The following is a 12,921-nucleotide window of genomic DNA, read 5'->3' as shown; positions in this document are numbered from 1 at the left end:
ATGATCTTAAGGATCTTTTCCAGCCTCAAGGATGTGCACAGACATGCACTGTGCAAATGGCTGCATGCATTGAAAACCTTTCAGCAAGGAGTTTCTGCCTCTGCTGGCGGGTACTGACCCTTCAGCTCTGCCAAGAGCTGCCTCATCTGCTTTGGCAGTGGTGCACAGATGAAGTCAAACACCCCACACCTTTGAGGTGTTCCATGTTATCCATTTGCCAGCAGCCCCATGGCAGTGCTGAGCAGCCATGGCTGCCCTGGGGACAGATGTCTGCCCATGCTCTGGGGCACCTTGGAGCTCTCCTTCCGTGCTGTTTGAGTTTGTATCTATCTTTGGTGTCTTCCTTCAGCCTTCCCCTGCTCTATGGGGCCCAACTCCAGTTTGTTCTCCAGCCTCTTTTTTCTTCCGCATCCAGGGGAACCACCGTGGTAGCACAAGAACATGGTGCGGCTCAGGAGATCCTGGGTTCTCCTTTGCAGTCTTTAAGGCAGATTCTCCAGCCTGGAGAAAAGAAGGCTCAGGGGAGACCTTATCCCCATGTTCCAGTGGTTAAAGGGTGGCTGCAGAGAAGATGGAGACTCCCTTTTACAAGGAGTCACATGGAAAAGACAAGGGGCGATGGGCACAAGTTAGTCGTGGGGAGATTCCAGCTGGACACAAGAGGAAAATGTTTCCCAGTGAGAACAACCAGCCATTGGAATAATCTCCCAGGGAAGTGGTGGATTCCCCAGTGTTGGGCATTGTTAAGGTTCAGCTGGACAGGGAGCTAAAACATCTAATCTAGGTCATGCTTTGCCTAGAAAGGATGGACCAGACGACCCCTGAGGTCCCTTCCAACCTGGTGTTCTGTGATTCCATGATTCTTCCCTTCCCCTTCTGGAATGAATCTCTTGTCTTCCTGAAATGAGCAGTGATGAACCAAGAGGTGCAGTAGGGAATGGAATGCAGAGTGCCAGGTTTTAGTTTTGCTGTGAATCTATTCCCATGGAGATTCTTCTCCTGCTCTCCCCACTCTGCCCCCTTGGGCCAACAGATCCTCTCACCTCTTGGTCTTCTTTCTGTCTCTAGTAGGTTAGTTGGGTTCTTCTGGGCTTGTAGGAAAAGGCTTTCAGAACCTGTGCCTCTTCAATTGCTTTAGCAGAGCTGGGGAGGTGTGGATGTCCTGGGCAGTCCATGCACACCCATATGCTGCCTTCCTCTGCATGGCCTTGTACTGAAGTAGTATCATAGAATCATTCAGGTTGGGAAAGAACTTTACAATACAACCGTTAACCCAGCATTGCCAAGTCCACCACTAAACCATGTCCCCAAGCACCACGTCTACACGTATTTAAAAGGGAAGGATGGTGCCTCAACCACTGCCCTGAGCAGCCTGTTCCAATGCTTGACAACCCTTCCAGTGAAGAAACTGTTCCTAACATCCAATCTAAACCTCCCCAGGCACAACCTGAGGCCATTCTCTCTCATCCTATCATCACTCCTATCCCAACAGCTACGGCAGCTCCTGGATCCTGCTCTCTCTCAGCCCACCATGGCCAGGCCATCCCCTCTGACATGAGACAACAGCTCAGCAGCAGATTTGGGAACGGGCTGCAGACTCCTTATGGGAGCCCAGACTGCGGGAGGGAGCCATGGGGCTGCAGGGCACAGCTACTGGGAAGGCCACCTATTAAGGAGGACTGAGCCGGTGGCCACATCTCCCACACTTGACTTTTCACAGCCAAAACCAGAGTCAATGCCTGATATCCTGAGCAGAGGGGAAGGGATGCGGACCCCTGCAGTGTCCTGGTGCATCCCAAGGCTGGCAGATGCTGCTCTTGGGCATTCTGGAGAAGGAGGGACCTCGTGAGCTCACAGCAGTGAAACCCAGCTCACCCCATAGCAAACCAGGGCTGGCTTTGCCTGTGCTGTCAGGATGAGTTACCGGTGTTTCAGGATGAGATCTGCCCCTTTCCCTACTTCAGTTATAAAACCGTTCTCCAGGGAAGCAGGGATGGCTCCTCACTTCTTTTGGCTCCGCTCAGGCCACAGCTGTAGAAACACAATTGTTTTGTGAGAGGAATGGTATTATTGCTTGTCATAACCCTCATACGCTGGGGCCTCTGCAGCTGATGCTTGCAGCATTATGCATACATTCCCTCCTTCACTGGGAGCCCCTCTTCCCATTTCCAGGCTTCTCCCTACCTGTCAAAAAGATGTTGTGGTTTTATTGTGGTTCTCTTGCAAATGCTTTTGCTTTCTGCCTGGGGCCTGCCAGCTCTTTCCCCCCACTGCCAAGTGGCAGCAGAAAGAAGAAAGGAGCTATCACCTCCAGCTTGAGGCTTTCCTTTCTGCTGTGCTCTCCCACACCTACTTCTTTTAAACACAAGGTCAAGGAAGAGACCGTGCTGAGTGCTTTGAGTGACCTTTTGGAGTATACATGCTGCTGACTTCTGCTCCGGACAGCTTCCCTGGCCACAGCAGGGTCATCGAATCATAAAACGGCTTGTGTTGGAAGGGACCTTCAAAGCTCATCTAGTCCAACCCCCCTGCAATGAGCAGGGACATGTCCCCTTGGCCCTTTTGCCGTGCTACAACACTATTGGGTCTTCTTCAGTGTCAGCAACCTGCTGTAGCCACACCAGCCCTGAGCCCAGCGATGAGCAAGAAAGAGAGATTAATATCAAACCGAGGGTGAGCTAGTGATTTCCTTAGGTACAAACCCTCAGGTATGGCCCAGAGCTGACAGATGTGCTGCTGGGCAAAGCCTTCACCGCCAGCAACTGAGATGCATGCCCTGCTTTTCCCTCACCTTTGTGTATGCTGGTTTGGAGCCTTCATGGAGATGGGGGATAGACGGCCCTCCTGTCCCTGCACACCACTGCCTCTGAACACACATGTAATGGGCCTGATGTTGGGAGTCAGGAAGAAAGCCAGGATGGTGAAACACTGGCACAGGTTGCCCAGAGAGGTGGTAGATGCCTCATCCTTGGAGACATTCAGGGTCAGGTTAGATGGGGCTTTGAGCAGTCTGGTCTGGTTGAAGATGTCCCTGCTCATTGAAGGGAAAGATGCACAAGGTGACCTTTAAAAGTCCCTTCCAACCCAAACTGTTTCACGATGCTACCTATGAAGGTCTGCAGCATCATTGGTGTTACCTAAGAGACATCGACCCTCCCTGGAGCAGTGGGGCGCTGGGCTGGGGAGCAGGCAGCGGTGAGGAGCCCCATTCCAGCATCAGCTCCCCACTTTGCATCCCAGCCCCTTAGAGCCGTGTAAAGCAAATCCGCCCCCTCGGGAACGTCCTGGATACGCTGGGAGCAGGGACGGCGATGGTCTGGGACGAGGGATGCGGCTGCCGCTAGATGTCAGCCGCTCCTTGCTGCACAGCAAAAGACCCCAAAATGCAGGAAAAATCCCTGAAAAGACTCAATTCCCACTTTTCCGTGGCCCTCCGCTTATCATCCCTCACCGCGTAATGGAGTGAGAGCGTCTCCGAGTTGCTTCCAAAGAAAACACTTCATCCATAAAAAGATTTAACGCGAGGCTGTTCCTCTGCGTAATAATGTTTTAAGCCTTAATCCTGCAGAAGCAGATTGTCAAACGGTTTGCATCCATTGTGCAGGAAGGATGTTTTTCCCTTCCTCTGAGTAGGAAGAGTAGGCTTCCTCTGAGCCTATCAGGAAATGAGAGAACCAGGCAGGAAACAGGCTAAACGCTGATGGAAATACAGAATGAAGATATTTATCTCGCCTGTGTATCAACAAGCTGTGGGTGATTGAGTTTTAGGTTTGAAGCCATTGATTTAAGCATGGGCAATATGAAAGTTAAGTCTGAACTGGATCTAATTGTCAGCACTTTTGTTCCTGGCAGGCAAACACAGCAACAAAATCAGCAGTTGCGGATGACAATAAACTTGGAGATGTGCAATGCTTGTGTTTGGAGTTTAACCTGTTTCCGCTGCTGTTGTACCCAACATCTGGCCGTGTTGAGGTCCATGCCCCAAAACCCAGGAAAACAAAACAGTTCCTCAGTGATACCTTAGTATGTGAGCCCTCATCTGCTGCTGCTACCCTCTTAGGCACCTTTGGGTCTTCCAGCCATGTGGTGACTCTTTGGTAGGCTGTTCCCGGAGGGTGAAACAAAACATCTGGTTGTTAACAGCGCAAAGCTGTTACAACAGCTGGAGCCTGCCAGGATGTGCAGGACTCCTGGCCAGAAATCACTTCCCAGCTGCAGGAAATACAAGTGATAGAGGATCTAACACACCAGCTCATCACTGTCTGGGAGCTGCTTGGTCTGCATCCATCCTCTTGTCCATTCCCCTGGGTGAGGTGCGGCAGGAGGATGGCACAATGCAGCTCCAGCCTGGACCATGCTCTGCCTCGTCACTGTCACAGCCAGCGCTGGCTTTAGAAGCATGAAGAGAAGCTCCGCTTTGTATTCACACTACACTAATATTTGGGAGTCTGGTTGAACCATCCTAAGTTGAGACAGAGGCTGCAAACTCCTGGTGTGTGTTATGAGCCAATTAACCTAAGTGTGATGGAAAGGTTGCATTATAGAGCATCAGCTGCTATAGGGCTGTGCAATGGGGCTTTCACTTATAGGCGAGCAGTTCAAAGCTGGACTCGATTGTCCCAGTGGAAGCATCACACCTGGGGAGTCACCAGCAGCTCTACTGAAGGCTTTGCTCTTTCAGCCAAGGCTGGGCAAGCTGGAAGCTGTTGGGTAGTTGCTGCTACATCCCTGTATCCCTGCAGGTAGACACAGCTCTGGCCTCATGGAGATGACGGTGCAAGAGGGTTTGTGCAGGATGATGCCTGCAGGAGCCAAGGCAATGTTAGCCAGACCCCTGCTCCCCTTCAAAATAAACCCCCACCATAAAACAAAGCTAAATCTCTGATGGCTGTTTTAAACCCGGGTACTTTGCTGATCTGCTTTGCAAACAGTTGTACCGGCAAAGAGAAGGAGGAGCTGAAATGAGTCGCAGTTATAGGAATAAGTAGCTGAGGACAGAGGAGGTGTGGTGGAAACTCCACTGCCAAAGCCGGGGTCTCATGATACCACATTTTCACATTGCTGGAGCTTAGGATGCCCCAGCAGAACTCCAGTCTCTTTTGCTGCGAGTTCCTTGGTGTTTGCTCTCTTTAAAGACAGCTTAAAAAAAAAACCCAAGCAAAACCAACCAAGCAAGCAAAAAAACCCAATCCTAAATAGCAAAACAACCACAAACAGTCCTCATAAAGGCTATTTTTTGGTGAGTTTTGTATACAGAACACACTCCCCTCCTGGGCTCATTTGTCCTCCACTGGAAGCCACTCCAGCAACCCACTGTCACTTCCTGGGTGGTGGTGATGGGATGGCTGATGTGGGGGGTACCCCTAAAGGCAAGCAGCCATCAGAAAGACCCAGAGCAGCCAACACCATCTCTGATGCTACGCCTGAGGTGGCGTGAACAGCCTCAGCAGCTCTTCTTTCATGTTCATTACATTTAACTGTAGCTACATTAAAGACTCCTAATTACAAGTTTCAGAGACCTCATTAATCACCAGCCTGAGAACATTACAGTGATGAGCTGCCAAAGGCATGAGCAAATCACTCTTATTACCGGTTTTAGATGCTGCTCTTCAGAACTTGATTAGCTACAGATACACAGGTGATAATTCCTAGTGTCTTCTTTACAGCACACCCTCACAATTACTCACTCTAGTCAGATTTAGGTTCGTATTAGAATAACATTATGCTAATGAAGTAATCCCACACACAGAATGCGGTGTGATGGAGATGGTGAAGTGGATTTAGATGATGACTGATGTCACAAACTCTACATCATTTTGTGTCAGAGAAAACACTGACACTCTACTATCAGAGAAACTGGTGAGGGATGTACACAAGAAGACGCTGTACATGCTGTACATGCTAACTGTGAGCAGAAATGACAAAAAGGAATGATAAAATAAGTGGAGCATTAATAAGCTTAATTTCATAGAGTCATCGAATGGTTTGGGTTGGAAAAGACCTTAAAGCTCACCCAGTTCTAACCTTCCACTAGAGCAGGTTGCTCCAAGCCCCGGTGTCCAACCTGGCCTTGAGCACTGCCAGGGATGGGGCAGCCACAGCTTCTCTGGGCACCCTGTGCCAGCGCCTCAGCACACTCACAGGGAAGAGCTTCTTCCTTATATCCAATCTAAATCTCTCCTCTGACAGTTTAATACCATTCAATAATGATAATAATAATAAAAATATACACTGGAACAAAATGTTGACATTCTGCTGAATGTGTTCTCTGAAGGGCTGACACTACCCCAGGAGCAAACTCACTTCAAGCATGTTACTAAAAGCAAAACTTGCCCCTTTCCAAAAGCCCCTGATAGTTCTCATATACTGAACAGGCAGGTGGTGATGCTGCCCTCCCTCCTCCACCAAACAGCCTGGCTGGGACCCGTCAGCGCACCTTTGGTTGCACATGTTCCACAATATGGGAAATACAAAGGAGCTTTACAGGAGGCTCTGCTCTCCCCAGGAGCCACGTTGTGGTGGTCCCACAGCAGCAGATGGCTATGTTTCCATTTTGCATTCCCACTCGGTTTTGGGGACACACTCAGACGAGCCCAATGCTCCAGTTGCATCCCCAGAACCAGAGACCTGTGCGCTGTCTTTGGAAAGGTTTCCGTTCACCCTGCATGCAAGACCTGAAGCATGGCCATACTTTCAGTCATCCCAATGACGTCTTGTTCTCAGTTGTTTCTTGCAACCCATGTTTGTAGAGTCATGGAATAGTTTGGGTTGGAAGAGACCTTCAAAGGTCATCCAGTCCAACTACCCTGCAATGAGCAAATCAGATCCAACCCATGCTGGACGAACCCATTCAGATAATGTTTTCAGTGCAGCATTACTGCTTCAGTCCTTCCTTCGGGGGAAAAAAAGCACTTCCAACAATCATGAAGCCAATTCAAGACACAAACTCACCAAGCACTTGAGGGCTGCCAGGAACACCTTAGTTATCCACAGAGGTTAAAGTTTTATTTTGATATAAAAATTAAATAGCAAAGTTGTTTGGTTTTGGTTTGGTTTTTTGTTTTTTTACAGTGATAAATTAGAAATTTACAGTACATACATTGAAGAAGATATATTTTCTGTACACCCCAAAATAATCAGTGTCTATTTCCTTAAAATTCAGAAAAGGAGCTAATCTGTCTGTTTGTTTAACACAAGAGCTAGGCTTGTACCTCTCCAGCAGATGCTTCCATACCTGCAGTGAGAAGTCACACGCTGAGGGGGGGGAGATGGGAGCAGGACCCATGCACAGAAGATAACTGTAAAGTTTCTACTTGTACAACCGCAGCATCCGTACTTCCAAGACAGGATCAGTCACACAGGTTTTGGCTTTGTATTTATAACAACGTTGAAACAAGAGAAGATAGGAGTTGCAGATACCCACTCTTCACGACCACTGTGACTTCCCACTCATACAGCCCCGAAACAGAGCAAGGTAAATGTACATGGATGAATACACTCATGGAATGGTTTCATCACTGCAACAGCTAAATTTGCTTTGGGTTAGCAGAGTGTTTCCCATTCCGCTTGGGAAAATGTTCCTTCAGGAACAGCAGATAGTGTCTCTCTCCAGCCCACGTCCTCCCCATAGTATTTGAGACCCTCACACTCTTTAATGGAATAACCCCCAGCTCCCTCATAGTGCTGTCCTCATCCAACTCACTTCCAACGTCTCATCACCAGGGACATCCGTCAGTCCACTGGGTCACAGGCAGAGATGCAGGGATCTGATAACAAGGCACTACTTAACAGTCACTCCTGTGTACATAACATGGTTAAAACACCGTTTATTGAATCATTCAGGTCAAACATGGGTCGTATCGACCAGGACAGTAGCCAAACCATTTCAGAGTGAAGGACACTTGAGTGAATATGACGCCTTGGCACAGCCCAATGCCAGGTTACAAGAAAAGGCTCATACTGCATCCTCACCCCTGGAAAGCCAACATACAGCTGCTGACTTTACATCCCAGGAGAAAGACTGCACGATGGGGAAGCGAGGTCGTCTGAAGACCTCCTACTTGCAGAACTCCTTGTCCGCAGAGGAATAATGAGATCCAAACACAACACTAATAGCAAGAGACTTTATGGGAAGGATGAAAAGGCTGGGCTGGTATGTGGGGTTGGCCAAGACAATGCTTGTGTGTCTTGAGCAGAATGTGTCAAGTTGTCACTTGTTGTGCTGGAGAGGGAGCCCAACCGCAAAGACTGCAATTAGGGTTTGTTTGGGGTTTGTTTAAAGAGAAGAAAAGAAGTGCTGTAGCACATGTTTCAACATTAACATTGAAACAATACACGCTTCTGGGACACATTAGTGCTCAGGGCCAGAGCTGGAATGAATTGTGGCTTGGGAAGCACATGGGGCACCTGTGTGACAAGCAAGGAGGGCAATAAAGCAGTGCCTGTTCTCAGCTGCCCTTGAAGGGTGAGCTGGGGCACTGGGGGGCTGTTCCACAGCTGACCACAGTCCACACAGACAAATGAAGCAAAAGTCTAAGGCACACAGATAAAACCAAAGGTCCTTCAAAGGGATATAGCATCAGAACAGTGTTCTCTGAAGTGGTTATGGGTATTTCCATTTGCATCACTTTTCATATTAGACAAGCCCCCAGCACAAGGTTCAAGCTCCCCACAAGCACAAGATGATGCCTCCTCAAATGAAAGGATAAGAAAACTCAGCGGTTGCTGTGAAACAACATTATTCACCAAGAAGCTGGATCTCTTCTCTTGGGATCCCTTTGCAAAAACTGGGAATGTCTCTTGTCCTTCCTGAGGACCGAATGCCTGCTCGCTCTGCATGTAAATATACATTAACCCCCCCCTTCCATAGCCGTCAGGGAGCAATTGGAGCATCGTTGTGAGGCAGTCAGCTGCACTGCGATGTCATGGGCTGAGAATGTTCTTTTAATTGTAACTGACACACATAATTACACAACTGATCTGTGCGAACATGAGGTTGCCAAGGAACTTAACATTTCGCTTCTCCCCAGACTGGCGTCTGCAGAGATACCATCGCACTGAATGAAATATATTAAGACTTAATTGCTTCATGCAATGGGTCTCCAGAGAGCCAGATAAGCTTACTTGGAGAAAACTGGCATTGTTTGAAGAGACCCTCAACTGATTTTTCTCTTTCTTGGAGGAATGAGCACTATAATGTAAGACTTTAGTTAAAGCTATTAAATGCAGCAGAATGAAGTGGCCCACTAGAAACAGCAGGAGCACCTGACGGGATGGGAATGGAGGCAGACTGATAACAGTAATCGATGCAGAAGACCACAGTTTCCCAGCTCCCACTGGCTCCTCTACTCTCACACAATGTCCTTGAGTAAAGCTTTTAAAAAATGAGGAATATTGATAGAACCACAGGCTAATTCAGGTGGGAAGGGACTTAAGGAGGTCTCAATCCCTGCCAGGCAGAGTCAGCTCTCAATTCAGGACAGGTTACAGATGGTAAAAAGTCAGAACTACCATCAGACTATAAGGTGACAAGAGTCACCCTCACTAATGCCTCTCCAAATCCCACCCATCATGGGTAACAAGTCTCACACCTGGAAAGTGCACTTGGTATTTGCTGGAGGACCTGATCCCAGGCTGACTTGCGCAGCACATGGGAGCAACAGAATTCCACTGCAAAAGGCATAAAGACACAGCTCTGCGAGCGCTTCCTTCACAATGCTGAACTCAGAAAGAGGACATCTAACTGAGGTCCTGGCTGATAACTGGACCCTAAATCAGCCCATAAACTGGCCCCAGACCGCCTTCCCTCCATCAGCTATAAGACAATGAAAACAACATCCCACAGCTGTGGGCTATGGTCCGGTAGCTTCTAAACACTTCAGTATATTGCATCCTGCTTAAAAAAGAGAAAGATAACACGTTTGGGTATTTCACAGCTTTTAAAGCCTCCCTGGGCTTTCCTATTTTGGGCTTATGGCTATTGTATCTGCAGCATGACCTTTTTGCTCTTTATTCCTTAAGGGTTTTTTTTCCCCTCCCATTCCCCAGAGGCAGGTTGTGTAACCATCTCCCTACTCTACTCCAACCTTTACACAGCAATGCTCGCACGCCATCAGTCCTTCAGAGGAGGGCAATCAGACCCTCATGGTGCCGTCCTTGTCTCACACCACGGTCTCATTCCCTTTCCCAGGTTTCACCCAACCATCCGCTCTCTTCTCCCGCTTCACCTTCCCCGAGTTCACCAGTCTGTTCGAGCACTTCTGCCACGTGTGCAGAGTTTTGGCTGACCAGATCCACATACCCGACGTGATACCCACCAGGAGGGACATGAAGATCTTGAGCATCTCCACTGCCATGTTGGAATCATCTGCGGAATAGCGGAACACAGCCCAGTTGGAGATTTCATAGAAATAACAGGCGATGACGCACGTTGCCGGCACGGTGTACAGCACTGAGAAGACACCGATTTTCACCATCAGCCTTTCCAGTTTGTCGGTTTTAGTTCCATCTTTCTGGAGATTAGACCTGATTTTAAACAAGGCCACGAGTCCCGCTGCAATGAATAAAGTCCCGATGACCAGGTAGGTAAAAAGCGGAGCGACGACAAAGCCTGTCAGCGCATCAAGGTTCTGGTTCCCAACGTAGCACAGACCGGTGAGCTCATCTGCATCTACGAGTCTCATAATCAAAATGACGATGGTCTTCACCGCGGGGATAGCCCAGGCTGCGATATGGAAATAAGAGCTGTGCATTTCTATAGCTTCGTGGCCCCACTTGAGCCCTGCAGCCAGAAACCACGTCAATGTGAGGATAACCCACCAGATGGAGCTAGCCATCCCGAAAAAATACATCAGCAAGAAAATTATAGCACATCCTGTGTTCTTAAGACCTTCTTGGATAAGAACAGGTTCTGCTGCCTCTTCAAAATCACAGGATATCCTTTCCCGGCCCACAGTTAGCCTCACAATATAAGCAATGCTATAAATATTGTAGCACATGCTCAGAAATATGATTGGGCGCTCCGGGTAGGAAAATCTGGATGAATCAATCAGGAAGGTCAGGACTGTGAAGGCAGTTGAGATGAAGCAAAGACTGGCCCATACGGCCATCCAGATATCTGTGAATTCCTTAGCCGACCTGCTGTAGAGACCAGCATCGTAGCCGCACTTGAGGACACAGTTCAAGCTTCTCTTCACCCAGATGTACTGATCCGAGTTAGATCCCATGCTGTGGCACTCTTCTCCAGGCTGCAAGGAGGTCTTGCTGTGAAGGGGAACCTCCTCATCTCCCGGGCCCTCCATGCACATGTGGTTGTGGTCATTCTGGGGTGGGAATTTGCTGCAGTTCAGGCTGTCCGGCCAGGCGAACCCAAATTCCTTCAGAACGGGTTCACACCTTCTTTTGACAGAGAGGCACATGCCTCCACAGGGACCTATGGGGATGTTAATCTTCTCCGTGCACATCGGGACATAGACCGAACAAAGGAAGAACTGGGAGGGAGAAACAGAAAGCACAAGTGCGTCAGGGGAAAATTAAACAGGTCGAAATATAACAAGTTTTCTTTTTATTGCCTTTTTAGCAGTAATATTTGGTCCTTTGCCTTAAAAAACAGGAAGCAGCATAAAACAAATAAACCAAGAACAATAAAAACAAAGGGGGGGGGGGGGGGGAACCCTAACAATGTTGTCTTCTTTCAGTTCAAATGTGGTCTGAAGCCAAAGCCTGAACATTTTACTCCTTAGATCAGCTCCGTGTAAATTTAGCCCATCAGTTTCAATGCAGCGAGTGGGATTCAGCCAGAACTAAACCTCAAGGGTGTGATTTAGGAAAGCAAAAGAACAGATTAAAGCGGTTTAAACAAATGCATATATTTGTTCTAGCGCTGCCTGGGCATTACAGCTAACAGACAAAACAGAAGAAAAGGCACTTATTGAATGATCCGCCTGGACGAATGCCTTTTTCTTTTCCCATAAGGTCACATACATACAAGGATAATAAAATACTGTTGTTTTCTCGGGGCTTTGAATAACCTCAGTTCTGTGACGCGACAACGTAAGAGGGATCGCGTGCTAATACGGGAGCTCTGCCCCAAGAAACAAGCTGGGGTTTGTTCGATGAAATCCATGCCCGTCGGGAGGACGCGGACCTTGCCCTTCGCCTGGGAAAGCAGCGGCTCCAGCGGTGGGACCCTCGGAACGCGAAGCTCCAAGAGCCGCGACGGGACATGGGGATGAGGATGGGGGATACCAGCCAGCCCGTGCACCGCACACATACACATTTCCCCCCTCCGCAACCACACACAAAGGCACCCCCCACTCCCCGGTCCCCCGACCCACCTGGAGCTGGCTGGAGCATCCGTACTGGATGAGCGGGGTGAAGGTGGTGAGCTGCAGCTCGGCGTCCGCCTGCAGCTCGTGTCCCACCAGGTTGGGCATCTTGGTGACATTGTAGCCCAGGTTCTGGCACATGGCGATGCGGATGCCGTCGCAGCGCCGCTCCTCCTCGTCGCCGAAGCCCCGCGCCCCGCCGAGCAGCCCGGCCAGCAGCACGGCCAGCAGCCGGCCCCCCGCCATGGCCGAGCAGCGACCCCCGGCCCCGGCCCCGGCCCCGGCCGCGCCGCACGGGCCGGCTACAACGGGGAGGGGCCGGGGGCGGCTCCGCTGTTAAAGCTCCGAGCGGAGAAACGGCCCAAGGGGAGGGACGAGCCGGCCCGCGCCCGCCCCGCGCCGCAGCCCCCGCCCCGCCGGGGTCGCCCCGCGCCCCCCGTCGCACCCTCCCGCTGCAGCCCGGTGCTATTCGGGAGGGCCCCCCCCCCCCCCTTCTTCTCCGTCTGGGGCCGCCCCACCCGCACCCCGCATCCTTGTCCCTCGGTGTCACCCCTTGTCCTTGTGGCTGCCCCATCCCTGGCAGTGCTCAAGGCCA

The 12,921-nt window shown here is 49.9% G+C and overlaps 1 protein-coding gene across 1 annotated transcript; it reads right to left on the bottom strand.

Annotated features, from left to right (window-relative positions):
• Nucleotides 1-7,802: 7,802 nt before the first annotated feature.
• On the bottom strand, nt 7,803-12,614 carry FZD4 (frizzled class receptor 4). Its single transcript, XM_065678795.1, has 2 exons — nt 12,336-12,614; nt 7,803-11,489 (listed from the first exon to the last, which is right to left on the bottom strand). The coding sequence occupies exons 1-2, from the start codon at nt 12,570-12,572 to the stop codon at nt 10,161-10,163; spliced, it is 1,566 nt and encodes a 521-aa protein (XP_065534867.1). The 5' UTR covers nt 12,573-12,614; the 3' UTR covers nt 7,803-10,160.
• Nucleotides 12,615-12,921: the final 307 nt, after the last annotated feature.

The sequence above is a fragment of the Lathamus discolor genome, chromosome 4 (genome assembly GCF_037157495.1).
Source record: "Lathamus discolor isolate bLatDis1 chromosome 4, bLatDis1.hap1, whole genome shotgun sequence".
NCBI classification, from domain to species: domain Eukaryota; kingdom Metazoa; phylum Chordata; class Aves; order Psittaciformes; family Psittacidae; genus Lathamus; species Lathamus discolor.
This window is presented reverse-complemented; position numbering and strand designations above follow the sequence as displayed.